This window comes from Neovison vison, chromosome 10 (genome assembly GCF_020171115.1).
Source record: "Neovison vison isolate M4711 chromosome 10, ASM_NN_V1, whole genome shotgun sequence".
In the NCBI taxonomy this organism is placed as follows: domain Eukaryota; kingdom Metazoa; phylum Chordata; class Mammalia; order Carnivora; family Mustelidae; genus Neogale; species Neogale vison.
This window is the reverse complement of record NC_058100.1, coordinates 69,782,271-69,809,037: the sequence shown is the minus strand read 5'-3', so window position 1 is coordinate 69,809,037 and position 26,767 is coordinate 69,782,271. Positions and strand designations below refer to the sequence as shown.

Genomic DNA, 26,767 nt, shown 5'->3' with positions numbered 1-26,767 from the left:
ACCCAGGTGCCCCTAGATTGTCTATTTTATACACAAATAGAGCAAACTGTGAATTGAAGGGTATTGTATACAGGAGTTTGTTGTATTAGTCCTGAAGCTCTTCTGTCAGTTTGATTTTTTTTTTTCCAAAATAGAGTAAAAAATATTTTTAATACTTGAAAAAAACACATGCTATAAACAGGGAAAAAATACTTGCAACACGTACAATTGACAAAATATTAGTATCAATAAAATATTTCTAAGAAAAACTCTTAGAAGTAGAAGAGAAACATGAACTGAATGGACAACCAGCATATGCAAAAAGGCTCAAACTGAGGGTACTGTGACTTATTATCAGTAGATGAGGAAAATTAAGAAGTCTGACAAGAACAAGGTTTGGCAGGAATGTGGAGTAACAGGAAAGGGCTTATGGGTGCTGCTGGCGGTATAGACTGGTACCACCACTTTGAAAACATTACAGCATTATCTTTTTTTTTTTTTCAAGGTTTTTTTAAAGATTTATTTATTTGAAAGAAAGAAAGAGTACAAGTGAGCATGGCAGGGAGGGGCAGAGGGAGAGAGAGTGAGGGAGAGAATCTCAAGCAGACTCTGCACTGAGCACGGAGTCTGATATGGGGCTTGATCCCATGATCCCTCCAGATCACAACTTGAGCCAAATCCAGAGTCAGATGCTTAACAGACTGAGCCACCTAGCTGGCCCCAGTGTTATCTTTTAAAGCTGAAAACCCCATACTCCCCCACCTAGCAGTGTTCTGAGTTTAGATGAGACCGGGATACATCCACAGGAAGTGTGCCGAGAAAGCTCCTACCAGCCTTGTTAGTAATTGCCAGGGGCAGATTTGGGTTTTGTAGGGCATGACATTATATAGTTGAGAAAAATCAGAACAAGTTGGAAAAGTGACAAAACCCAGGAAAGTACCATGCCATGTTTTATATTGTTTTATGCACTTCTATACTTTTTTCTTTTTTTGCTGCATATTCTTTGATCCCCTCTTCTTATGACAATACATTGTTTACATAGCGAGAATAAAAAGGCAAAGTCTTTCTTTTAGCATGGTTTATTTAGCTTCTTAAAATTATTAACCTTTGGGATATTAAAAAAACGTCTGGACAGAATCACTGTATATCTGTTCTAGGTCTGTGATCTACAAATTCAGGGATTCTGATAAATTTTACTTTGTATGATTCCCATCAATAAAGAAAAAAATGTAAAATACATTTATAATCATATAATCATGGATACATTCCTAATGGGAGAACTTCCATTTGACTATGTATTGGTCTGAACTCGATCCTCTACTTAGTTTTACAGATCTAACACATTTTTACAGACCAGGTTCTAGCTCCTGACATTTCAAACTATATTTCTTCCTCAACATGTGTATAATTCCGGCATTGGATGCTGTAGGACACATTCAGATCCTGATGTGACATTTGTCCCTACACCTTCCTACAATGGGATGGAAAGCAATAGTCTAATATTAACAGACTGCAAACCCATAAAATACATCCCACTGAACTCAAGAAAATGTATCTGCAACTCAACCTACTTTGGCTCAATCCCCAAATGCCTGCTGCTATCTATCACTATTTAACTTGAGAAGTGTTGAAGAAGTGGAAGCTGGAGTGTAAAGAAAAAGTGGTCCTAATCCATTGTGGTTTAAATATCCTTCTTTTGAAGGTTTTACAAAAACATATAACAACGTGAACACATTGACAAGAGTCCTCTTTTACAGATATGGATGGGATGCAAGGGACTGTAGGGCTCTGAAGCTCAAATTTCATTAGCTTCATGGCAAATTTGCCTCTAACATGCACAAAATATTGGAGACAACTCAAGTGTCCACATGAAAATGGATAAATAACTACACAAAAATAGCTTTACGGACATACAATATTACAGCAGTAAAAATAAATGTTCTACTGCTTGTTTACACTTAACTTTGATGAATCAAAGAAACATGCTGAATGGTAAAAAAGAGGATCCCAGAAGGCTAGATATATATTATTTTTATAATGTAATTTTTATTAGGATCCCATAGTTGATACTATGGGATCATAGTATTATGAGCTACTTATGGACTATTTTATGGGATCCCAAAGTTGACACTATGATGAAACTACTAAAAATGGCAGGGAGGGGCATCTGGGTGGCCCAGTGGGTTAAGCCTCTGCCTTCAGCTCAGGTCGTGATCTCAAGGTCCCCAGGATGGATTCCCGCATTGGGCTTTCCCCTCTCTCTCTGCCTGCATCTCTGCCTACTTGTGATCTCTGTGTTAAGTAAATAAATAACATCTTTTTTAAAAATTAAAAAAAAAATGTCAGGGAGAGGGAAAAATTCAGGATTGTTGTCGCTGAACGGAAGAATCCAAGAAATGAAGGATATATGCTTATATTAATGTGGTGGAGTCAGAAACTTTCACATTATCAGTATGCTTTAAAATTTAACGTATTTGTTCAAAATATTATTTTCATGCATCAAATACTAGACTGAAAATATTTTTAAGCAGTTAAAATCTAAAATATTTAAGTCATCAACCTCTGCTTTCCTCTTCCCTCTCTCCCTGCTTTCTCCCCATCCCCAGCCCTTCTTAACCACCAGCTGCTTGGGGCACGTGGCTCCAGAGTCTAGCAAAACAGAAAAGGCAATCCACAGGCACAAAGAGCCGTGACTTGTGTTATTTTCTTTTTGGTGTTGGGTGGGGTGTGGTAGTATGGAAATATGATCCAGTATGTCACATGCACCGCATCAAATTTACTCCGTTTCATTTCAGAGTTACTCTGCCAACTAAAAGCAGACTGGGATTACAGGCCTTTTGAGCCTCTGCCCCTCCCTTTTACACTCAGACTTCCCAATTTCTAAGGGTACCAGGCTCCCGCGCCACCAGCTTCAGTCTTTCCGGGCGGTCAAACTGTTTTTCAGCAGTCCCGGCCCACTCGATTACGTAAATTCTTCCAAGAGGCTCCCCAAATCCGCCCCGCCCTGCAGAACCTGGCCAGCTCCAGCCAGGATCCGAAATTTACCAGCGCCCTGGAGCCGGGAAGAGGGCAACGAAAGGCTCGGAACTTCCCAGGCCCCGCCCCTCCCTCGCGCTCCCCGCCCCCCCGCCCCCCCGCCAGCTCCCAGCCAAGCTCCGCCTCCCGCAGTAGCCCCGCCTTCCCCGCGCGCTACGCGCCGCGGCCTTTTCCCAAAACCCGGAGAAGTGGATTCTGCGCTCCGCACGTTCCCTCGGAACCGTAGTGTGGCCGAGCGAGTCCAGGCTTGCCGGAGGGAAGGTTGGCCCAGGGCCGGGAGGAGGAAACCGGCCCCGAGGGGGGAGAGGACGCGGCCCCAAGTCTGCGCCAGTGAGCGGGCCGCGGGCCCCGGCAGCTCTGGCCTCCTTCCCGTCGGGTTCCCTCTCCTCTGGGACGCGGGGCGCTAGGCCGCGGCGGTAGGATACACCCCCTCCCCCCGCCCCGTGAGCAGTTGCCCTCCCACCCTTGCGGTCTCCACGTCCCGGGCCTCCCGCCGGAACGCGGTGCCCCGCCCGCCCCGTCTCCTAGCAGCGCCGTGACGTGCACGCGCCTCTGGGTGGAGGGCCGCGGGGCCGCGGTGAGGGGCAACGCCCGAGGGGAGGATCCGGGAGCGCGGGGCGGGAGGAGTCGGGGGCCGCGGGGGACTCGGAGGCCTAGCCGCCCGCCCTGCTGGAGCCTGCTCGGTTTCGCCTTTCGAGGACCTCAGTCCCAAGCTCTTCCTGCTGATACAGAGCCGTCCCTCCCCCAACCTCCTTGACGTTCCCGGAGACTTAGGGCAGTAATTCTAGATCTTCAGTTGCACTTTTTGTTGGAATTTTTCTGGAAGAACTGAATCTGGTAATTTAGCTTAAGAATTTTTTTTTTTTTGCGAGAAATGTTTATTAGTATGTTTAGTAGTCCCCAAATTAGGTTAAAGGCCTTTCACAATCCACGTCATTTTGCAAAAACATTCTTGGTGGAAACAGGCATGGCAGTGCTTGAGAGCTTGCCTTCTGGAGCCCACCGTGCTCGGGTTCTGACAGTTAGTAAGGGTGTGAGCTTGGACAAGCCGCTTAATCTCTAAATGGCCAACGTTCCTCATGTGAAAAATTACAGTACATAATACAGCCTAGCGTGGGAGCGCGTATCTGTGCGGGGATGGTGCGAAGCCCCTTTTACGGGCTTGTGAAGGTTCCCTTGTGAAGCACTAAGCACTGTGCTTGGAACGTAGCAATACCTACGTGTTACTAAAATAGCATTTTTCTCTATGCTTTCTGGTTTTGATTTTAAAGATCCCAGTTGTGAAGTATCCCTTCTGTTTTGTGAAAAATGTAATAGAAGGATTTACTCCAGAATTTCTATAATATTTGGTATTTCAAAGTGCAAGTAGTCGGCAGAAGTAGCCTGTATGCACAAGGCTGTATTAAGCAGAGTGCAAAGGTTCACCATTCCCATGTATAAGGAAAAAGGATTCTTTTTTTTTTTTTCCCACTAGAGGAAATTTGTGAATGGAAGGAAAGCTTGCTATTAAGTAGTGTCATGATGCCTTCTTTGATTCCTTGCAGGCAAAGCCCTAGGACCGTAGGCGGACTGCAGGATAGCCATATGGTACTTTACATGTGGACTTTTTTGAGGGTAAAATACATCTCATTATGTGATTTCCTCAACAGAATACTGGAGGATGTTTGTTCCAAGATCTCTCAAAATCAAGAGGAGTGCTAATGATGATGGCAAAAGTTGTACAGCTAAGAAAATTAAACCAGATGCAGAAGACCTGCGGCTGGCTGAAGGCAGAGGTGATAGAGCTGATGCGTTAGGTACAAAAGAAGCCGAAGGGCACAGCATGGAACCATGCCCTTTCCCCAGTACAACTGGTCAGTTGGCTGAGGTTGGTTTGGTTGGATCCCAGCAGGATGCGAAGGAGAGCGATCTTTCTGAAGAGCCTGTTAAGTCATTTTCCAAAACGCAGCGCTGGCCGGAACCTGGGGAACCGGTCTGTGTTGTTTGTGGTCGTTATGGAGAGTACATCTGTGATAAGACAGATGAGGATGTGTGTAGTTTGGAGTGTAAAGCAAAACATCTTTTGCAAGTAAAGGAAAAGGAAGAAAGATTAAAGCTCAGCGATCCACACAAAGTGGATTCTGGGCCAGAGTCTCCACTTAATGCTTTTTATGTCTATAGAGAGCACCCCTTTATTTCGAACCTTCAGGAAGACCAAATTGAAAATCTTAAAAGGCAGCTAGGAATTGTAGTTCAAGGGCAAGGTGTCACCAGACCCATTATTGACTTTGAGCACTGCGGTTTCCCTGAGGCCTTGAATCTCAACTTGAAGAAATCAGGCTATGAAGTTCCAACCCCCATCCAAATGCAGATGATTCCTGTGGGACTTCTGGGAAGGGACATTCTGGCCAGTGCTGATACTGGCTCAGGAAAAACAGCTGCTTTTCTTCTTCCTGTTATCACCCGAGCTTTATGTGAGGTAAGAATTCTCAGGTGTTATTCTCAGAAGCAAGTCGGGTATAGACAAAGTTTCATCCTTAACTATGTTAAAACTGCAAGCTGAAAGTGTAACTTCAGTCATTATTGCTCCTGGTGATTTTGCTTCTGATAGTTTCTATGAAAAACACAATTTTAGGGAATTTTTCTTTTATCGGATTGAACCAAAAATATTTTCATTGAAGGTCTTAAAAATCGCCTTCCTTACAAAATATTTTCTTTCAACAAATTTTCTTTTCAAGAAATATACTTTTGCTTTGGGGAAAAAAAAAATCCTGCCGACTGAATGACCTGCAATTTTTTGTCCGTTTAGCCTCCTTGGATTTTGTGTTTTGAAAAAAATGATTTATACCAAAGTTGGAAAGTTATTGTAGAGTTCAAAATACATACTTCAGTGTGATTCGTGGTTCATCTTAAAATACTGCTACCTTACTTTACTTGTTTATAGTGTGCAAAGCACTCCTACACGTAATTAATTTCGCTGACATATTTGCCAAGGACTAGTGAGTTTATGAGGTCTGAAGTAGGATAGAAAGGGAAACCACTATAAAACGCAGGCAAAGAGAGGAGAGGTAAAGGAGGAAAATTTGGAAAACTAAAGAATTGTAGAAGATCATGTGAGGGAAAAAAGATAAAAGAAAGCATCAGATGTTCAAAATACAAGTGAAACTCACTGGTGGAAAACCAGATCTTCCTAGTTTTCTCTTCTGAAGTGGCTTGAGATTTCTGGGTCCAGCTGGCCTTCAGTTTTCCCATGCTGGTTTATTGTGGGTGTTTCTCCCTGGCCCCAGTTTTGACCTTTTCACTGTATATCTGTTATATAAGGAAGGGTTCCATTTATGGTGGATTTTTGGAGAGAAAATCTGCAGGGAGCAAAAGGCAAGAGGGTTCATAATTAGTTGGGCTGATGGGAACATCCCCAGAATCACTTCGAACATTTAGTCCACATCAGCAGGAATTAATTGCCAGCATTTTTAGACTTGTTTTTCACATCTTTGCAGAGCAAAACTCCATCTGCTCTCATTCTTACACCAACAAGAGAGCTAGCCATTCAGATAGAGAGCCAAGCTAAAGAATTGATGAGTGGTCTGCCACGCATGAAAACCGTGCTTCTGGTAGGGGGCTTACCCTTACCCCCGCAGCTTTATCGTTTGCGACAACATGTGAAGGTAAGCACCAATTTGATACAATGCCTTTGAAAAGTATTATAAGCAATGTGGGAGCTAGGGTTTTTTGGTGTCGTTTTGTTTCTGCCCTTGAGGAACTTGTGTGATTTTTAGGTTACCCTATATTTATTTTTATTTTTGTTTTTGTAGGTTAACCTTTACATTCTTACCACATAAGCCTTAATTTTATTTTTAAGGTTGTTTTCTATAGGAAAGGAACACAATTTATTGAGTAGCTGTCATACGCCAAATGCTATTGGATGTTCTGTGCACTACCTCATTTAATCACATTTGCTCTTGAAGGTCTGTGGGCGTATCGTCTTCTGGTTCAGAAGTTAAATCTCAGAAAGATGGCATTTATTTAAGGATCTATAGTTGATACACTTTTAGAGTGTATTTCTACAAACGAGGACATTATCCCACGTAACCACAATACAGTTACAGAATCCGGAAATTAACATGGATACACTGGAATGCTTCAGGAGTAAACATTGCTATCATTTACTCCTCAAAGCCCATTCATGTTTTACTAATCATTCTGTCAACTTTTCAGTAGCATAAGAACGCAGTTCAGAATCACATTTTGCCTTCCGTTGCCATATCTCTTTCATCTCCTTCAGTTTAGAACAGTTCTTTATTCTTTCCTTTTTTTCCATGATCTTGACACTTTTAAGGATTATAAACTGCTTGCTTTGAAGAACGTCCCTCAATTGATTAGATTCAAGTTATGCATCTTTGAAAGGAATATCATGGAAGAAGAGATGCTTTGTTCTTTTCATTACATCCTTTTAGGTGATACACCATTTCAGTCTGTCCTTCTACTGGAGATATTATCTGGAAAGTAAAAGTAAAGTTTATTGTTTGCCTTTGTATTTAGTTAAGTATTTTGAGTACTTTGATATTATATTTTTCTTGTGCTTTGCCAAATTTCCAGGATGACTCAGAATTACCTACTATATTTAAAGGATTATAATGCGTTATTACCATGATTTGCTTTGGTTCTCCAGTTGTCCCCAATTTGAGCGGTGGAAGCACTGTGAAGTTGGTTTCTGCGGCCTTTTATTATATCCCAATCATTCTTTGAGCACTTTTTTTCTTTCTATCTGAAGAAGATGTTCATGCTTAAATTGTTCTTCCCTTGGCTCAGCCCTGGAATCCTGCCTTTCCCCAAGCTGCCCTGATTCCTTTTGGTAGAGGATAGTAGCTAGAAATCAAGAGCTGGGCTCTTGGTAGGGCTCATTGCTATTGCTCTTTGCTGTTAAGGTACCATTGCTTCTAGGACCTGTCAGTGAATGGAAGGAGAGAATGTTCCGTAAGTGTGTGTTTCTGCTCTACATTTATTATAGACCATGAATTCATGTCGATACTTCCAACTCTAATTCAACACAACAAGACTCATTTTGGCGCTTCCTGTTTCCATATTTATCATTCTGGCAGTGAGAAACCTGCTACCTGTTATCTTTTATATGTTTATTTACTTGACCAGCTGTCTTATATGTAACCATTCGCCCATCCTCATTTCTGTCCCCTGCCCCCCAGTGATGCCTTCCTTCCTAGACTCCACCCTGCATCCTCTTCACCCCCTTAGACCGCAACACCCCGTGCAGGGTCACCTTTCTCCAGAGGCCCCTCATCACCCTGTGCCTTGCCCACTCCCCATGCCAGGCTCTGTCCTTCACATATACCCCCCTGAGGAAAAAAAAAATGGAAAAGTCTGTCTGTTCAACAAAGTGATCTTTCAAAAGCCAGGGCAAGATAGAGACCTGTTCAGATAAAGAAAACTGAGAGGGAGTTTATTACCAGTAGACTTATCTAAAAGAACACAAACTAAGATATTCTGCATTAAAGAAGATGATTCTGGAAAGGAAGGTGTGGGATCAAAGAAAGAATGGCAAGCAAAGAAAAGCCTAAGAATGTGGGTAAATGTGAACAAACATTGACTAAATAAAAAGTAATAATGAACAATCTGTGGGTTTAAAAAAAAATAGAAGTAAAATACTGGCTGACTGTAGCGTGTAAGTGCAGGAAAGTTGTGATTGGTGTTAAATCGTTTGCCCTTGGTTGCTCAAGAAAAAGCTAAATGTATCAATTTACTTTAGACTTTATTAAGTTTATTATAAATTTATTAAAATTCCCACACTAAAAGAATGGGGGGGGAGTTCATTAAAAAAAGGTTTATAAAAAAAAAGCCGGGGGGGAATAATAAATAGAAATAGAAGGGATGAGCTCAGTTCAAAATAACTACAACAGATTTAAATGTTTATGGTATTTCTGAAGAAACTAAGCGGAACTCTATAGTTCTATAGATATAGATCCTTACTACAACCCTAAATTTTATCATTCTCCATGATCTGTCTCACCATTGTGTCGGTGTGTCCTTGAAAAGTGGAATACAAGTAAATTTATGAGATCATTTGTAACTACTGTACTTTACACCAGGCACTGTCTCATTTAATCCTCACAGTAATTATTATCATTTCCATTTTATGAATGTGAGAACAGAGTCTCACACCATTATCAATTGCTAGAACTAAGATCCCTACTGAAGTTTGACCAAACAGGCCCTACTTTTAACCACTGCTTCAACTAATATGTTCTAAGTGTTAAGAGCCTTAAGCAACTTTAGAAATCCTTTTGTCCAACCTTTTAATTTAAAAACAGAAGAACAGGCCCAAAAGGATTCAGGGATTTGCTTTTGTTTACAGTCCAGATAGCAGTCAGCCTGCCTGCTAGGCCTTTACTGGTCTGGCCTCTGCCTCTTTTCAAGCCTCACCCAGGTCTTCTCCCCCTTTTTTACCCAGTGGAAACCTCAGTGGTTTTCCAGCTTCAGAAGGTTCTTGAATGTTTTCCCTCTGCCTTCTCCTCACTGGCTCCCACTATTCCTTTTGGTTTTAACTTACATGTTAGCTAGGGCTGGATAGATGCCTCCATTTATTACTCTACTGACCTCATGGGTATTTGTTTGTTTTTTCTGTTCCTTTATGTTGCGAGATTCATGAGAGCAGAGACTATGTGTGACTTAATCATAATTGAATTCTGAGTACTTAGCCCAGCGGCTGGCACATAGTAGCCACTCAGTAAGGACAGAGAGAAGGAAGAAAGGAAGAAAGGAAGGAGTATTATCTAATTTTTTTTTCTTTTTCTCTGTTCTTCAGGTTATCATAGCAACTCCTGGGCGACTTCTGGATATAATAAAACAGAGCTCTGTAGAACTCCGTGGTATAAAAATTGTAGTAGTAGATGAAGTAAGTAATTGTTGTTTAGAACATAGTCATATAGTTTAATTTATGAAAAGTATATTATACTTCTATAAACTCACCATGTGTTCAGGCATTTTCAGTCGCAGTAGTCAGTTTTAAGCTGGCTCCTGTGTGGCACTGCCCCTGACCTGTAGTGCACCCAAATTAAACCACGTTAACAAATACAACCAGCTGTTTTTTTCCTAATTGACAGAAAACACAAATCCAACATCTACTTTACTCTCAGTGATAAGTTATTTATTTATTTTAAAATTCTTTATCATTTATTTGACAGAGAGAGACATAGCAAGAGAGGGAACACAGCAGGGGGAGAGGGAGAAGCTGGCCTCTGGCTGAGCAGGGAGCCCAAAGCAGGGCTCGATCCCAGGATCATGACTTGAGCCAAAGGTAGACGCTTAACAACTGAGTCCCCCAGGCATCCCTCAGTGATAAGTTTTTTAAACATTTGACACCGGCTGTCATTTGCCTATAAAAATAAACATGTCCGTGGCCAATAACTATCAAGAGGGAGTTTGGAAGAAACTCATCATGCTTAGTTGGATGACCTTTTGCATTTTTTTCTGTGTGGACATAGGTGTCTGTCGTTGTGATTTTCAGTGTGACATAGAGCATATAGGCGTTTTTATTGTTTTGGTTTGCTTAGTAAGGTGAAATAAATATGTTTTTATCTGATGATATTCCAGCATGTGAACTGGCATGAGGACAGAAAGCCATGTGTCCTCCCAGCCTGGGCAAGGGCTGGTTCGGCCTGCAGTGTATCACATGCCCACTTTCACACGTGTCCCACCAGCAGTCACAGAGCAGGGGCCCAGCAGTGATCAGAAGTGTGGGGTCCAGGGGCTGACCAGTGATAGTAACGTGGTCCCCCTACTGTGGGTCCCAGGAGGTAGCAGTAGGGTACCAGAGAATATGGAGAGAACACATAAGTAAGATCTCCGAGATGAGGATTTGAGCCTTTTCTCCACCCACTATGGGATGCTGGGCAACTCATTTAATCTCCCAGAGTTGTGGCAAGGATGAAGTAATGATTGTGAACATGGCTCAGACCCGAAAAGTCTTGTGTAAATGTAACGTTATTCAGTCCTTTATTAGTTTTTTGTGTTTTTTTTTCTTACATATTTACTTTTGTGTATGTGAGAGAGAGCATTTAAATTCTACTCCCTTAGCAAATTACAATTATACAATACAGTGATACCAACTATGGTAACTGTTATGATTTCAGACCTTATCTGTTTTATAACTGTAAGTTTTTACCCATTAGCCCTAGATCTCTTCCTGTTTCACCCACCTTCCAGCCTCTGGCAATCATTTTTCTCCTAATTTCTATGAATTTGACTTTTATTTTCTTATTTTTAACTTTTTTACATCCCACATGTAAGTGTTACCGTATAATATTTGTCTTTTTCTGTCTAGCTTACTTTACTGAGTATAATGTCCTTCAGGTCCATCCATGTTACAAAAAAAGGAAAGAATTTTAAGTCTGAATAATATTCCATTGTGTATAAATATACCTCATTTTCTTTATCTGTTCATCCACTGATGGACACTTGGGTTGTTTCCCTACCTTGGCTATTGTGAACTGTTATTTAGTCCTTTAAAAAGTACTGCTAAGTCAGCACTTGCCTGGTGTGACCTAGTGTCAGCTGACTTACTGCATCCGGTTATCGTCAGACTGACTTCCGCCTGCAAGTACGGGTGGGCTTCCCGGTGTTGCTCAGTCCATGTGTTCTGACGTCCTCACCATGCTATGAGCCAGAGAAATGATCCTCAGATTTTAAATCTTTTTTTTTTTTTAAAGATTTTATTTATTTATTTGACAGAGAGAGAGCTCACAAGTAGGCAGAGAGGCAGGCAGAGAGAGAGGAGGAAGCAGGCTCCCTGCTGAGCAGAGAGGCCGATGCGGGACTCGATCCCAGGACCCTGGGATCATGACCCGAGCCGAAGGCAGAGGCTTTAACCCACTGAGCCACCCAGGCGCCCTGATCCTCAGATTTTAAAGTGAGATCCCATTTCCGCTTGCTTCTCCCCACGACATTTTCACTTTTGCCAATGAATGAGCCATCACAGGGCACCTCAGTGCTGTGCTCAGAATACAAAAGGAGTATTCATTCAGCAAACCTGTGCCAAGTGCTTGTCCTGTGCAGCCTCTGTCCCAGCATTGCAGGAAATGAACTGGTAAGCTACATAACTGATCATGTACTGAAACTGACTTTGGCCCAGCAGTGCTATTTAGGTACAGACTGACCAACTCTGGGTCAGTTCGGATGGCATCACAAAGAAATTTTAAATATTATTACGGCCTCCAAAGTGCTGAAGTCCTACTAGAGAAAAATACACAACCACTTGAAGTAAAGGCAAGAGCATTATCACCTACACTGACACCCAGAATTGCTGCTGAAAGGTGTAGTGCAGGCCAAGGAATGGCAGATTTTTTCTGTAAAGGACCAGACAGGAAATATTGTAGGCGTTGGGGGCCACGTGGTCTTTGCTGCAACGGCTCAGTACAGCCAGAGACAGTAGGTAAATAATCGGGTGTGACTGCTTTCTCCTGAAGCTCTATTTACAAAAACACATAAAGGCCTGTGTTTGTCTCAAGAACCTTAGTTTGCTGACTCCTGATACGAAGTGTTAGTAAAATAATGGGACTGTGTATGATATGCTAATTGTTCAAGACAATTAAGGTGAAAAGGAGAAATGAGAGAATGTGTGGATTGGCACTGTAAAAATGGCTTCTCCGATGTCATGGGATGTTACCTGGTCATCCACAGATGGAATAGGATTTAGAAAACTAGAGAACATATCGAGTATTCCAGGTGAAGAGGCTAACATGAGCAGAGCCAGAAAGGCCAAGCACAAGCATGGAGGGACCAGCCAGCTTGATGTGTTCGTCCTGAGAAATAATAGGAAGTAAAGTTGGGTAGTTAGGGTGGGGTCAAATTATAGAGGGCCTTGAAAGAGAGGCAGAGGATTTTGGATTTGATGTGGGAAACAATGAGGCTTTCTAAATTATTGAGTTGGGGTGTCACATGTGGAAAATGGTGGTTTAGCAAGGTTATTCTGCTGCTCCATGAAAGAGAAATTAAAGAAGAAAGAATCTGTGGGACAGAATGGCTAGCAACCCAGACAAGAGGTGAACAGGGTCAGGGACAGGGCGGAGGCAGTGGAGGCATGAGTACATTTGAGAATCACTGTAAATCAATCATTCATGAATCTTCTGATGACTGAATATGAGAGAAGATGGAGAAGGTGGTTGAGGAGACTCTGTAAATTCTGGTTGTGCCTTTAATTTTAAGTAAAGGACAAGTGGGTATGGGTTGGGCTTAACAATATTTGAGTTGGTTTTAGAGATGTGAATTTCTTGTGAATGGTGCATGAAGGGGAAATACCGTGTGGCATCAGCACCCATGTGAGCCACACTGGTTTCTCCAAGGGAGAAAGATGAGAGGGAGGGACAAGGGCTGGGGCTGAGTGTCTGCTTGTGAAGTTTGAAGATGAGTCCGTAGTAAACAGAGAAGTAGGCTGAGAGACCAGGCAGGAACTGGGAATGAGTAATATCCCTGAAGAGAGAGGCCACTGTTTCGAGAGGAGGGTGAAGATACAGAAATGGTCAGGCATGGAGACTAAGATAATTCCTTTAGAATTAGAAAAATCTGCTCTATTACTCTTCTGTGTCTTCCACATATCTGTCCTTTAGCCTAGAATTCTCTTTTGTCCCCTCTTCCTTCTCTTCCTTCTTTATGTGTCCATGGCTCTGAAACCTTCTATCAGTTCTCCTGATAGACTTCTGGCCTTCTTTCCTCTAGGCTCTGTTGACCTGGCTATAGACTGTTATCATTTCTCTTGTGTTATGTTCCTTGCTATATCCCTACAATCAAGCACCGTGTTGGTCCAAGTTTCTCTAATGGTTAAGAATCATCCAGTGTGTTCAGTGAATGTAATTGAAGCCCAGACCTCTTCCTTGGGTATACTGATTCAGTAGGCCTGAGTTGGAGGCGAGGAATATGTAAAAACTCTGTCTGGGTGATTCTTGTCTTCAGGGAGATTTGGGACACACTGACTAGCATGCTGCCTGACAGGTAGTACTTTTTCAGTGCTCAGATTTAATGAGTGCTTATTTGTTCATCAGATGCATTTTTAGGGCTTTTTACATGATAGACACTATCCTTGGTTTTGAGGATACAGTGGAAGGCGAGATAAGCCATGACAAATGTTGGTACACAGGTTGTGTGAGAGAGACACCTGGGGAGTTAGGTTAGTATCAGAGGAGGGTTCCCTGAATGCCATTTCTGCTGAAACCTGAATGAGAAGGAGCCAGCCACGCAGAGATCCATCTGGAGGAAAGACTGCTTCAAACAAAACAGCCAGTGTGCAGGAGCTCACGTGGGAGCAAGCATTAGGTAGCTGAGCACAGAAAGAAGGCTGGTGTGATAGGGTCGTGGGGCGTGACATGGAGGAATGGTAGGGGATGAAGTCGGAGAAGTGGATGAAGATGAAAACTGTAGGACTTTTGGCTGTGGTTAGCCGTTGGGTTTTAGTCTATGTGTGATGGGAAATTACTGGAGGGTTTCAGCAGAGGAGTAGCAGATATGATTTATGTACTAGAAGATATGGTTTATGTTCAAGCTGGGTGCTTGAGGTGGATGGCTTCCGTTGTGGGGGTGACAGGATGAGGGGGAGTCTTACAACTGTGAGCTGGAGAGAAACAGCTGGATTTGGGGCATGTTAGTGTGAACAGATTAGATGTGGGGAAGCTTGGATGAAAGAAACGGGGCGAACTTATTTCTGATGGCTTCTCTGTTTTCTGAACTGGGAGAAGCGAGGCCATCTCCTAAGATGAGAGGGGCTGAGTAGGATTATTGAGGAAAAGCAGGGGATGTTTGCAAGCCATACTGCCGTGTGCATATGCACATGCTCTGTGTCTCATGGTAAATTGAAACATAGAGACCATGCTGTGAGTGTGGTCTCAAGGGTCTTAAGTATTTTATCTCATGAATCCTCATAACAGCCCCATGGGGTGGTAACCATTATCACTCCCATTTGTAAAATGGGCGTATAGCCATTCATTAACATGCTTAATTTAAGGTCCTAGGTAGAGCCAGGATCAAACCTAGACCATCATGTTTATTTTAGATTTTTTAAATATCATAGAATGAATAATATTAAAATGAGTGTTTAAACGTCCACATTAATGGACACTTAAAAATACAGTACTTTAGGGATGCCTGGCTGGCTCAGTCAGTAGAGCATCAGACTCCGGATCTGAGAGACATGAGTTTGAGCCCCACACTGGGCATGGAGCCTACTTAAAAAATAAAAAAAAAAAACAAAGAAATAACAACAAAAATACAATGCTTTAGTCTAAATACACTGAAATAGTTTAATATCTTAATTTTCAAAATTACAGACACCTGGATTGTATTTAAAAAATCAAGATAGCCTTTATCTTTCATTATTTTAAAGCAGCACTAACAAAATTTTTTCTTGTTTGCTTAGTAGTACATAAATTGTTTTTGAAAACTAGCAATGCAGCAATATATACAGAAGCAAAAGCCCTCAGCATTAAATTTTTTAAATTTATTTAATATTTTATTATAAATATATGTACATGGTTAAAAAACAACAACAACAACAAACCCCCAAACTTTGCTAAAAGCTATAAAATGAAAAATTTTTTTTTCCTTTTTTTTTTTCCCAATTTATTTATTTTCAGAAAAACAGTATTCATTATTTTTTCACCACACCCAGTGCTCCATGCAAGCTGTGCCCTCTATAATACCCACCACCTGGTACCCCAACCTCCCACCCCCCTATAAAATGAAAAATTTAATTGCATTCCCTTCCACAGCCTGCAGGCCCTTTCCCCAGAGTTAGCAATTAAGTTTCTTGGGTGTATATGCAAATGGTACCACGTTATGCATAGTGTTTTGTACTTTGCTTTTTTCCTCCTAGCAGTGAGTATCATTTAATAAAGGACTTTCTTCTCATTATTAATGGTAGCACAGGGTTGTAGTATATGGCTCTACCATATTTTATTTCCCAGATCCCCTATTGATGGATATTTAGGGTTTATACATTTGTTGCCAGTATTAATAATGCCATAAAAATCTTTGTATATCACTAAAAACATGTAATCATACAATGTATAAGTTTATATAAATATATATTTTCCCAGTTCTTTATATTTTGACATTGTAGTATATTCTGTGCAGAAGTTTTTAATTTTTCATGTTCTTAATCATATCTTTTTTTTCCTTGGGTGGCTCAGGGTTTTAATGTCAAGTAGGACTAACTTTAAAATGATTTCATTTTAGGCCGATACCATGTTAAAGATGGGCTTTCAACAGCAAGTGCTTGACATTTTGGAAAACGTTCCTAATGATTGTCAGACCATTTTGGTTTCAGCTACAATTCCAGCTAGCATAGAACAACTAGCAAGCCAGCTTCTGCAGAATCCTGTGAGAATTATCACTGGGGAAAAGAACCTGCCCTGTTCCAGTGTGCGCCAGATTATTTTGTGGGTGGAAGAGCCAGCCAAAAAGAAGAAATTATTTGAAATCTTAAATGTGAGTAGTGAACCACGCAACCCTGTTTTGTAGACAGTGTTTGCATCTTTTACAGTTCTTAAGATAACGATTTTTAGATACAGCTTTTGGGTAATTTGTCTAGATATTTAATAATAAATTGCTTTACTTTGGAATTCTGTGGGGATCAAATAAATGCTGTATGGATGCAGGGTTGCTTTTCATTTTCTGTATTATAGAAAGATATAAATATCAAGATTATTCCTAAATAATATTTTTTATTTCAAAAATTTTTAGTAGTTTTATATATTAGATAAAGACAAGTTCTTTCTTGGCCATTCTGTCCTTGAGAAATATAATTTTTTTAGCAGTAACTTGCTCATTTTTAAAAAATATTTTATTTATTTATTTGTCAGAAAGAGAGATCACAAGGAGGAGGAACAGTAGGCAGAGGGAGAAGCAGGCTCCCCTGCTGAGCAGGGAGCCTCATGCGGGACTTGATCCCAGGACCCTGGAGTCATGACCTGAGCTGAAGGCAGATGCTTAACTGACTGAGCCACCCAGGTTGTCCCAGCAGTAACTTGTTTAAACAGAAATTTATTAAGTGGGTCATAATATGTAAGCACAGTTACTTAAAGTAGAAAGGGGATGCCTGGGTGGTTCAGTCAGTTAAGCATTTGGTTCAGTTTCAGATCAGGTCATGATCTCAGGGTTTTGAGGTTGAACCCCATGTTGGGCTCCTTGCTCATCGTGGAACCTGCTTAAAATTCCCTCTCTCCCTCTCTCTCTTCCCCAGCTTGCTTGGGCACTCTCTTTCTAAAAAAAAATTAAAAAAATAAAGTATTAAGTTAAATACAGTTTGTATTTACTTATAAACAGTATTTATAATCTTAAATTACACTCAAAATTTTAAAATTATTTTTGCAATATTAATGAAATGATGGAGAAACTGAAGAGCAGTAGAGTTTTGCGCTTTTGTTTTTGCATGTTTTAAAGAAAACACTCATTTTAACACTCATTTTTCCTCTATGAACCTTTTGATAACTAGCTTATACTAGTGCTTTCAGAAAAACTTCCCATTTTGATTTATGTTCTATGAATAATTTTAAATGCATGTTTTTCATTTTTCAGGATAAGAAGCTCTTCAAGCCTCCAGTGTTAGTATTTGTGGACTGCAAGCTGGGAGCAGATCTCTTAAGCGAGGCAGTGCAGAAAATCACAGGTTTAAAAAGTGTATCTATACATTCGGAAAAATCACAAACAGAAAGGAAAAACATATTGAAGGTTTGACACTCAGCATTCTTTTTTTTTTTTAAAGATTTTATTTATTTATTTGACAGAGAGAGATCACAAGTAGGCAGAGAGGCAGGCAGAGAGAGAGAGAGAGAGAGAGGAAAGCAGGCTCTCCGCTCAGCAGAGAGCCCGATGTGGGACTCGATCCCAGGACCCTGGGATCATGACCTGAGCCGAAGGCAGCGGCTTAACCCACTGAGCCACCCAGGCGCCCTCAGCATTCTCTTTTTAAGGGACCCTATATCACCAGCAGGTTTTTAAAGCAGACTTTTTTAATGACTGCAAGAATTTCAGGCAGGCAGGACTATGAGCTAATTGTTCCTCTTGCTCAGGCTTCTGTGTGTTGGAAGCAATAAGCCTGTTCCCTACAGGATTAATCTACTACATAGATTACTAATTCAGAATCCACCATTTCTGGAATCAAGTCAGTTTAGACTGGGGGAGAGCAATAAATTCACCCTTAGAAATGTTTGCCAGAATACCTTAGTAGAAAAAAAAATTGATACCAGGAATGGGGAGGGTTTGGGAAGAATTAAACTACACATGTTCCTCAGTTATATTAAGACCTTAACTTATTGAAAAGATTTGGCAACAACAATATTGATGAAGAAAGCTTTGAAAAAAGAAAAGATGTCTGAATTGTATCAAACCAGGTAAGATAAATTCTGAATAATGAATTGTGTTGCTTTGTCGGGAAGGGATTACTTGAAGGAGACTACGAAGTTGTGGTGAGCACAGGAGTCCTGGGACGAGGCCTAGACTTGATCAGTGTCAAGCTGGTTGTCAATTTCGATATGCCTTCAAGTATGGACGAGTACGTGCATCAGGTAAAGAGATTTTATATGTTTCCACCGTGAGTTTTCTTGGGTGAGGCATTGTCAGTAGAATGGTAACTAAAAAGATAAAAAAGTTTTATCATAGATATAAAAAAACTCTCACATCATTTTGTTTTTAAAACGTATATGTAGGGGTGCCTGGGTGGCTCAGTGGGTTTAAGCCTCTGCCTTCGGCTCAGGTCGTGATCTCAGGGTCCTGGGATCGAGCCCCGCATCAGGCTCTCTGCTTATCAGGGAGCCTGGTTTCCCTTCTCTCTCTGCTTGCCTCGGCCTACTTGTGATCTCTGTCAAATAAATAAATAAAATCTTTTAAAAAATAAAAAAATAAAACGTATATGTATGGGGGTGCCTGTCTGGCTCAGTTGGTGGAGCATATGACTCTTGATTTCAGGGTTATGAGTTCGACCCCCCTGTTGGGAGTAGAGATTACTTTAAAATAAAATATTTAAAAATATGTATATATGGATATAAACTAAATTTTTTTTAAAAAACTATATGTATACCTAAAATGGGTTAAATTATTAGAAATAATAACCTAAAATGTTAGTGTAAAAAAATTTTAAGTAGCTAGTTTTGCGGTTATTTTTACTTCCTTTGTATTTCTTATTCAGTAAGCATATTAAGTGACTTTTATAACCAAGGGGAAACAAGGCTTTGTTTTAAGTTAATATATCTGGCCAAAATAAAACTGATCCATTAAAAGTATTTGTTTTTTTTTTTAGAAATCTTGTCTTCATCTCTTCTTCATATCCTTATTTGTTCTAGACTTTCACCTATTAAAGTTTTGTTTCTTTATTTTGCTGCCAGAGATAACAGCAGCTCTTCTTTCGAGCAGAAATAGAGCTTTCTGTTAGCATCGCCTTATCTCCCTGACTGCTACCTGTCTTCCTTCTCCGGCATCACTTACAGACTCTTCAAGTAAAGCCTTTCTGTCATGTTCGTAGAATTACCTCTGAATGCCGCATTTGCTGGGATCACCCACTGAAATGCTTTTAGTGCCTTGAAGGCATTGTTACTTGTGTCTTTACTTAGTAATAATATAGCAGAGCCTCTGTCTGTCTGTGCTGCCTCAGTTACCTGTGCATCACGGAACTGACTCGCACACAGGAATTGATTGCTCAGATCACTGAAGCTTATTTTCTTCCAAACTTTTAATGATTTTGGGTGTAATCTTTCTAAAATATTAACATGTTTAAGAAACTCCTTTGCTTCTTAAGTAGAATATGCTGATTATAATTAATTAACTCTTTCTTGCCATCCCATGGTCAGTCCTGTGGCTCTCAGTTACTCACAATGTACCCTGAGCTATGGCCTCAGGGGGTCTTGATGTTTGTAGAGTTTCTAACATCTGCTCAGAATGGCCCCATATCCTCCCGCTTTTCTGGTTCTGTATCAGTGTATTGTTTGTTCACTTGCTTCAGTAAGTGAAGTATGAAGATACACAATAAGAAATAATGCAAGCAACAAAAGATATAAAATGAAAAATAAGTCTCTTTCTTTTTTTTTTTTTTAAAGATTTTATTTATTTATTTGACAGAGATCACAAGCAGGCAGAAAGAGAGGAGGAAGCAGGCTTCCTGTGGAACAGAGCCCGCTGTGGGGCTCGAACCCAGGACCCTGGGATCATGACCTGAGCTGAAGGCAGAGGCTTTAAGCCACTGAACCACCCAGGCACCCTTTTTTGTTTTTTGTTTTTTTAAGGTTTGTGTATTCTAGGGAGAGAACGTGCACATGTGCATGCAGGGGGAGTGGCGGAGGGAAAGAGAGAGACTCTACAACAGATTCCCTCCCCAGCATGGAGCCCTATGTGGGGCTCGATCTCACGACCCCGAGATCGTGACCTGAGCCAAAATCTAGTCCGATGTCCAACTGACTGAACCACCCAAGGACCCCAAGATAAAAAAATAGGTCTTTGTAAGGTAGCCCTCCTACCTTTTAGTAGATACTGCAGTTAACAGTGCAGAAAATATAAATGCCTATTTATACACAAATACACGTGTGTATGCATACCTAGTTACACTTACTACATAAATGAGACCATATTACACCAACTATCTATGCCTTGCCTTCTTTATTAAATATGTATTAGGCATCTTTCCTTATTAGCATACATAATAGGTATCATTTTAAAAATACTAATGTGTATCAAATGCTTCCCATATGACGAGGAGGCCCTGTTCTAAACTCTTTAAATGGTTTTACTTGTTTAATAGGGCTTGATCTGTTTTCATGGCTGCATGGTAATCTATTTTATGGATTATCTTAATTTACTTGATGAATCCTTTTGAATTTGATGGAAATCACATGTTTCTAATATTCTGTTATTAAATAATGCTGCACGGGGCATCTGGGTGGCTCAGTCAGTTAAGCATCTGACTCTTGATCTCAGGTCAGGTCTTGATCTCAGGGTAATGAGTTCAAGCCCCGTGTTGGGCTCCATATCGGGCATGGAGCCTATTTAGAAAAATAATAATAATAATGCTGCACTGAAAATTCACCTGCATAGTTATGCCTCTCATGCAGTGTATTTGTAAGATAAATGCGTAGGAGACCTGCCCGGTCAAAGGAAAATATTGTATTTTATTTAATTCCATTTTATTTATATTTGTTTTTTTTAGGATACATGGACTTTTTTAAGATTGATTGATTGGTTTTAGATTTTGTTTATTTGAGAGAAAAAGAGAGAGCATGAGTGGGGGAAGGAGCAGAGGGAGAGGGACAAGCAGACTCCCCGCTGAGGGCAGAGCCCTACTTGGGGCTCACTCTCAGGACCCATAATCATGATCTGAGCCAAAACCAAGAGTCGGATGCTCAGCTGACTGGGCCACCCAGGCACCCCGAGGATATATGTATTTTAAATTATAGTAGGTATTCCTGTGTGCCTGCTTTTAAAGATTTATTTATTTGAGAGAGACAGCGCATGCATGAGCTGGGGGGAGAGGCAAAAGGAGAAGGACAGAATCAGAGCATGGAGCTCAATGCTGCCGGGCTCAGTCTCAACCCTGAGATCGTGTCCTGAGTTGTGAAACCAGGAGTCGGACTCTTAACCAATTGAGCTACCCAGGTGCCCCTGCGTGTCTGCTTCTAATTTAGGGGCAGAGAGCTTCTGGGGAAATAATTTTAAATTTGTTAAGTTTTTTTAGAGTTTGTAGACTATTGCAGTTATTTTTTTAAAAAGCTTATGTCTCAGTATAAAATATCTTAGAATAAATTATGTCTCAATTGATAAAATTCGCCACTTGAAAGTGTACAATTCAGTGGTTTTAGTATATTCATATAGTTGTGCAACCATTACTACAATTTTAGAACATTTTTATCATCCCCAAGAGAAAACCCCATACCCAGCCCATCAGCAATCACTCACTCCCCCTTCATCTCTCACACATGCGCACATGCGTGTACACACACACACACACACATACCCCTTAAGCAACCACTACTCTACTTTCTGTCTTTATAGATTTATCTTTTCTAGAAATTTCATATAAATGGAATCATATGGTGTGTGGTATTCTCTGGCTTTTTTTCACTGAATATGATGTTTTCAAGTTTTACCCATATATATATCGGTACATTTTTTATTGCTACATAATATTGCATTGTAAGGATATACCACCTTTGTTCAAGAGTTGCTGGACATTTAGCATGTTTCTACTTTTTTTTTTTTACTGTGAATAATGCTGCTGTAAGCATTCATTTACAAGTTTTTATGTGGACATAGGTTTTCATTTCTTTTGTTTCAATTCCAGTATAGTTAAAATACAGTATTTTATTAGTTTCAGGTGTGCAATATAGTGATTCAGCAATTCAGTGCATTACTCAGTGCTCATCAGGACAAATGCACTCTTAATTCTCTTCACTTATTTCACCCCTCTCCCCACCACCGTAACTGTCAGTTTGTTCTCTAAGGTTAAGTCTCTCTTTTTTGGCTTTTGTCGTTTTTTTTTGTTTTGTTTTGTTTGGCTTTTGTCGTTTTTAATTTGTTCATTTGTTTCGTTAATTCCACGTATGAGTGGAATCATACAGTATTTCTTTCTCTCTGACTGACTGACTTCATTTAGCATTATACTGTCTAGATTCATCCATGTTGTTACAAATGGCAAGATTCCATTCTTTCTAAGGCTGAGTAGTACTCCCAGGCATATATAGATCATGTCTTCTTTATTCATTCACCCGTGGATGGACACTTCCATAGAAGTGGCACGGCTGCTTCCGTAATTCAGCTATTGTAAATAATACTGCAGTAAACATAGGAGCGCATCTATCTTTTCAAATTAGTGTTTTCCTGTTCTTTTGAGTAAATACCCAGTAGTGGAATTACTAGATCATGTGGTAATTCTATTTTTAATTTTTTGAGGAAATTCCCTGTTTTCCACAGAGGCTATACCAGATTACATTCCAGTTAACAGAGCACAGGTTTCCTTTTTCTGCTTATCCTCGCCAACATTTCTTCATTTTCATGTCTTTTGGGCATACACCTGGGAATGGAATTGCTGGATCATACAGTAATTCTGTGTGTATTGTTTTGAGGAACTGATAGACCCTTTTCCAACACAGCTTCATGATTTTACATCCTCACTGGTGATGTATGAGGGTTCCAATTTCTCAAAATCGTTATCAGTACTTATTATTTTTTTAACTATAGCTGTGCTAGGGTGTGAAGTGATATCTCCTTGTCTTGTGTTCTTCTTTTTAAGATTTTATTTTTATTTATTTTAAAGAGAGAGTGAGTGCGGTACTCTGTGCTAGGTGCTGAGCCTGAAAAAGGACTTCAGTGCTTGACCAACTGAGCCGACGAGGCCCCCCTCTCTTTTATGTTTTGATCTGAATTTCCCCAATGACAAATGGACATGATTTCATGTACATACTGGCCATTCGTATATCTTTTTTGGAGAAATGTCTGTTTAAATTATTTGCCCCTTTTTAAATTGGGTTGTCCCGGGTTACTGAGTTGTAAAAGTTACTTATATATTAGAAAACCTTTACCAGATACATGATTTGCAAATATTTTCTTCCAGTATGTGAATGCAGCTATATTTCATATTAATTTTTAGCCTTATTGGAAAAATTCAGTAACATAATTAAATAAAATAGCATTCCTTCCCTTACTTGTTCCCAGTCTCATTCCCTAGAGGGCCATGTTTTGTTTTGTTTTGTTTTAAGCCTTAAAATGTCCTGTATATTGGCAGCAACTATTCATTTAAATAACTCTGAAAATAGATTTTAAGTTCTACATTTAAATTAAGGAGCCATAATTGCCTGTGACTGTGTATTTACCCCCTTCTTCTGAAGAATTTCTCAGTATATTTGGAAATGAGCAAATTTTGTTTCTTGTGTGTTTCCATCACCAATTTATATCCATTGAATTTTATCAAAATCAGAAATAACGATGCAAAAAATGAATTTGCTTAAATCTCACATTTCAGAGGCACTGAAGTACTCTAAAGCAAATAGTCTTCTTGTTCTAAAAACAGTAGCTTTCAAAAAGCTTTTACCCTAACCTTCTGATGATAAGAACCATCTTCGTGTCATTACCACCCTACACACATACACACATACACACACACACACACGTGCACATGCACACACAGGATTCGTAACTGAAACAAACATTTAACAAGCAGTACTTACTTGTGTTATGTGTGGGCGCTTTGTTATTTTCTGTTCAAGCTATTTCATTAAAAATATGCAGGTGGCAGTCCACTAATTTGGTTTCACAAACTACATTGAGATGTACAATTCAAAAACATGCTACGTGAATGCATGTTAATCTTAGTAAAGCCTCTTTAAATACTAATCTTCATTTTCTTTCAAGCGACATTGAGGTTTTATGTGAACATTTTGGAAATGTTCTTTGCATTTCATTTCAGGTTGGAAGAGTGGGAAGATTAGGCCAACATGGAACAGCGATTACTTTCATCAATAACAATTCAAAAAGACTCTTCTGGGATATTGCAAAAAGAGTGAAACCCACAGGATCCATTCTTCCCCCACAGTTGTTAAATTCCCCCTACCTTCATGACCAGAAAAGAAAGGAACAACAGAAAGATAAACAGACACAGAATGATCTGGTTACAGGAGCTAATCTTATGGACATCATTAGAAAACATGATAAAAGTAATTCTCAAAAATGACTTGTGATACCACTGAACAATTTTTTATTGTGTATTACCAGTGAAATTTCTGTATAATTGTATGGTTTGAGTAAATGAGACCTGTACATGAAACAAAAACATTTAACATAATTTAAATTTTTTAAATTGAATCTCAAATTTATACTGCAGTATTGTATTTATTTCCCTTTTAATTCTCATAAATTAAAAAATAAGAAAATGAATTGCTAAATAAAGTAAAATTTTTTCTGTCTAGACAAAGCCTCAGTTTTTCCTTAATAAATATTTTTGGAGCTGCTGTCAGAACCAGGAACCTGAATAATGAGGAGTCAGACTCAGAATGGTGATGCTTTTGTTTAGTGTCCCCCGTGCGCTGCAAGCCTATCAGCGCTTGGATCATTGTTCAATAAACGAATGTTAGGAAGAAAGTAAATGATGGAAACTGGAAGAAATGGTCAGTGCTGCTTTTAAAAGATAAATATGAAATATCTATCCTATTCTTAGTTTTCCCTTCAGCTTGGTAAATAGAAGTTTATGTTACATTTAATATGAGCTTATCAAAATAATGTCATGTTCATGTTGCTACTTACAGTTTTAGGTTAATTTTGGTTTGCTAACTAATATTAAATGCTAGAAGAAAGGATAAGTACTTGATGCATCAGTACTTTCATTTCTTTGTAAACTGCTGGTGTCAGTTAAATAGTATGTTACATAAATGTTGACACTTAACATTTAGGACACTTAACATTAGGATATCCTAAACATCCTCCCCAAAGGGGTGTGGCAGATTTGTTTTTTACTTATTTGACAGAGATCGCAAGTAGGCAGAGAGGCAGGCAGAGAGAGAGGGGGAAGCAGGCTCCCTGCTGAGCAGAGAGCCCGATGCGGGGCTTGATCCCAGGACCCCAAGACCACAACCTGTAACAAAGGCAGAAGCTTAACCCACTGAGCCACCCAGGCACCCTGTGGCAGAGATTTATATAACTAACTAGAGTCTACGTGTAGATAGTTTCTTAATGTTGTCTCCACCCAAAGGAAATCAGGGGGTCAGAAGTTCCCCAAAGAATATGAACCCTCAAGACTCTGGCTCTCTTTACCTGTTTCTGAGTTTGCTGTCAAGTGATAAGTATGTTTGATTTCAAGGATAAGGCAGCCATTAAGGTCCCAGAGTGTTGTAGCCAGAAGAGGTGCATTTAGAGCCTGAACTCAAAGCCTCAGCTCAGTGCTCAACGTATAAAAGAGGCCTTAAGGGGGACCTGGGTGGCTCAGTGGGTTAAGGCCTCTGTCTTCAGCTCAGGTCGTGATCCCAAGGTTCTGGGATGGAGCCCAGCATTGTGCTCTCTGCTCAGCAGGGAGCCTGCTTCCCTCTCTCTCTCTGCCTGCCTCTCTGCCTACTGGTGATTTCTCTCTGTCAAAAAAAAAAAAGGGGGGGGGGTCCTTAAAAGTGCTGATAATACTCTCTAGAGAAAGGGCACTTTTTCACTAGGCTCAAACTTGCCTATAAATAAAAGCAGTATAATTATAAGAGAGCTTAGCAAGTCAACATATTTAGAAGACTGTATTTTTTAAAGATTGATTTTATTTGTCAGAGAGAGAAAGAGAGCACAAGCAGGGGGAGCGGCAGGTAGAGGGAGAAGCAGGGTCCCCGCCGAGCAGGGAGCCAGACATGGGGTTTCAATCCTAGGACCCTGGGATCATGACCTGAGCTGAAGGCAGATGCTTAACTGACTAAGCCACCCAGGTGTCCCTTTACCAAACTTGTTAAACCATCACCAATGGGCACTAACATTTTTTTTTAACTAACCTCTGTGCCAAATGTGGCGCTTGTCCTCACAACCCCAAGATCAAGAGTTGTGTGCTCTACGGACGATCCAGCCAGGCACCCCTAGAAGACCATATTTTTAAAAAATCAGTAGTATTGGGCTATGACGTAACCTCACTGGTCAGCTTAATGTGCTGGCTGGCCGGCTTCTGCTCCCACCACCACTCCTGTCCTTCATTTTTCTTCCTACAACCTGATGTCCCGCCTGCTCTCATTTTGAACTTTCCTATTGCCTTGGGCATTATTGACCACCCTCTTCGGAACTC

General features: G+C 40.3%; 1 protein-coding gene across 3 annotated transcripts; it reads left to right on the top strand.

Annotated features, from left to right (window-relative positions):
- Positions 1 to 3,189: 3,189 nt before the first annotated feature.
- On the top strand, positions 3,190 to 24,858 carry DDX59 (DEAD-box helicase 59). 3 transcript variants are annotated; one of them, XM_044267559.1, is made up of 8 exons: positions 3,190 to 3,276; positions 4,665 to 5,473; positions 6,492 to 6,659; positions 9,812 to 9,901; positions 16,228 to 16,479; positions 17,569 to 17,721; positions 18,429 to 18,557; positions 24,437 to 24,858. In XM_044267559.1, exons 2-8 carry the CDS (start codon positions 4,676 to 4,678, stop codon positions 24,698 to 24,700), a joined length of 1,854 nt encoding a protein of 617 aa, XP_044123494.1. In that variant the 5' UTR covers positions 3,190 to 3,276; positions 4,665 to 4,675; the 3' UTR covers positions 24,701 to 24,858. The 3 variants fall into 3 exon arrangements, with proteins under 3 accessions (XP_044123494.1, XP_044123493.1, XP_044123492.1); XM_044267558.1 differs by lacking the exon at positions 3,190 to 3,276 and adding an exon at positions 3,298 to 3,431; XM_044267557.1 differs by lacking the exon at positions 3,190 to 3,276 and adding an exon at positions 3,649 to 3,852.
- Positions 24,859 to 26,767: the final 1,909 nt, after the last annotated feature.

Bases quoted from the DNA above. Each gene is read 5' to 3' on its own strand.
- DDX59 (XM_044267559.1), top strand. From the start codon at position 4,676: ATGTTTGTTCCAAGATCTCTCAAAATCAAGAGGAGTGCTAATGATGAT. The intron at 9,902-16,227 runs GTAAGTAATTGT...ATTTCATTTTAG, and splicing joins AAATTGTAGTAGTAGATGAA to GCCGATACCATGTTAAAGAT. The intron at 18,558-24,436 runs GTAAAGAGATTT...ATTTCATTTCAG, and splicing joins TGGACGAGTACGTGCATCAG to GTTGGAAGAGTGGGAAGATT.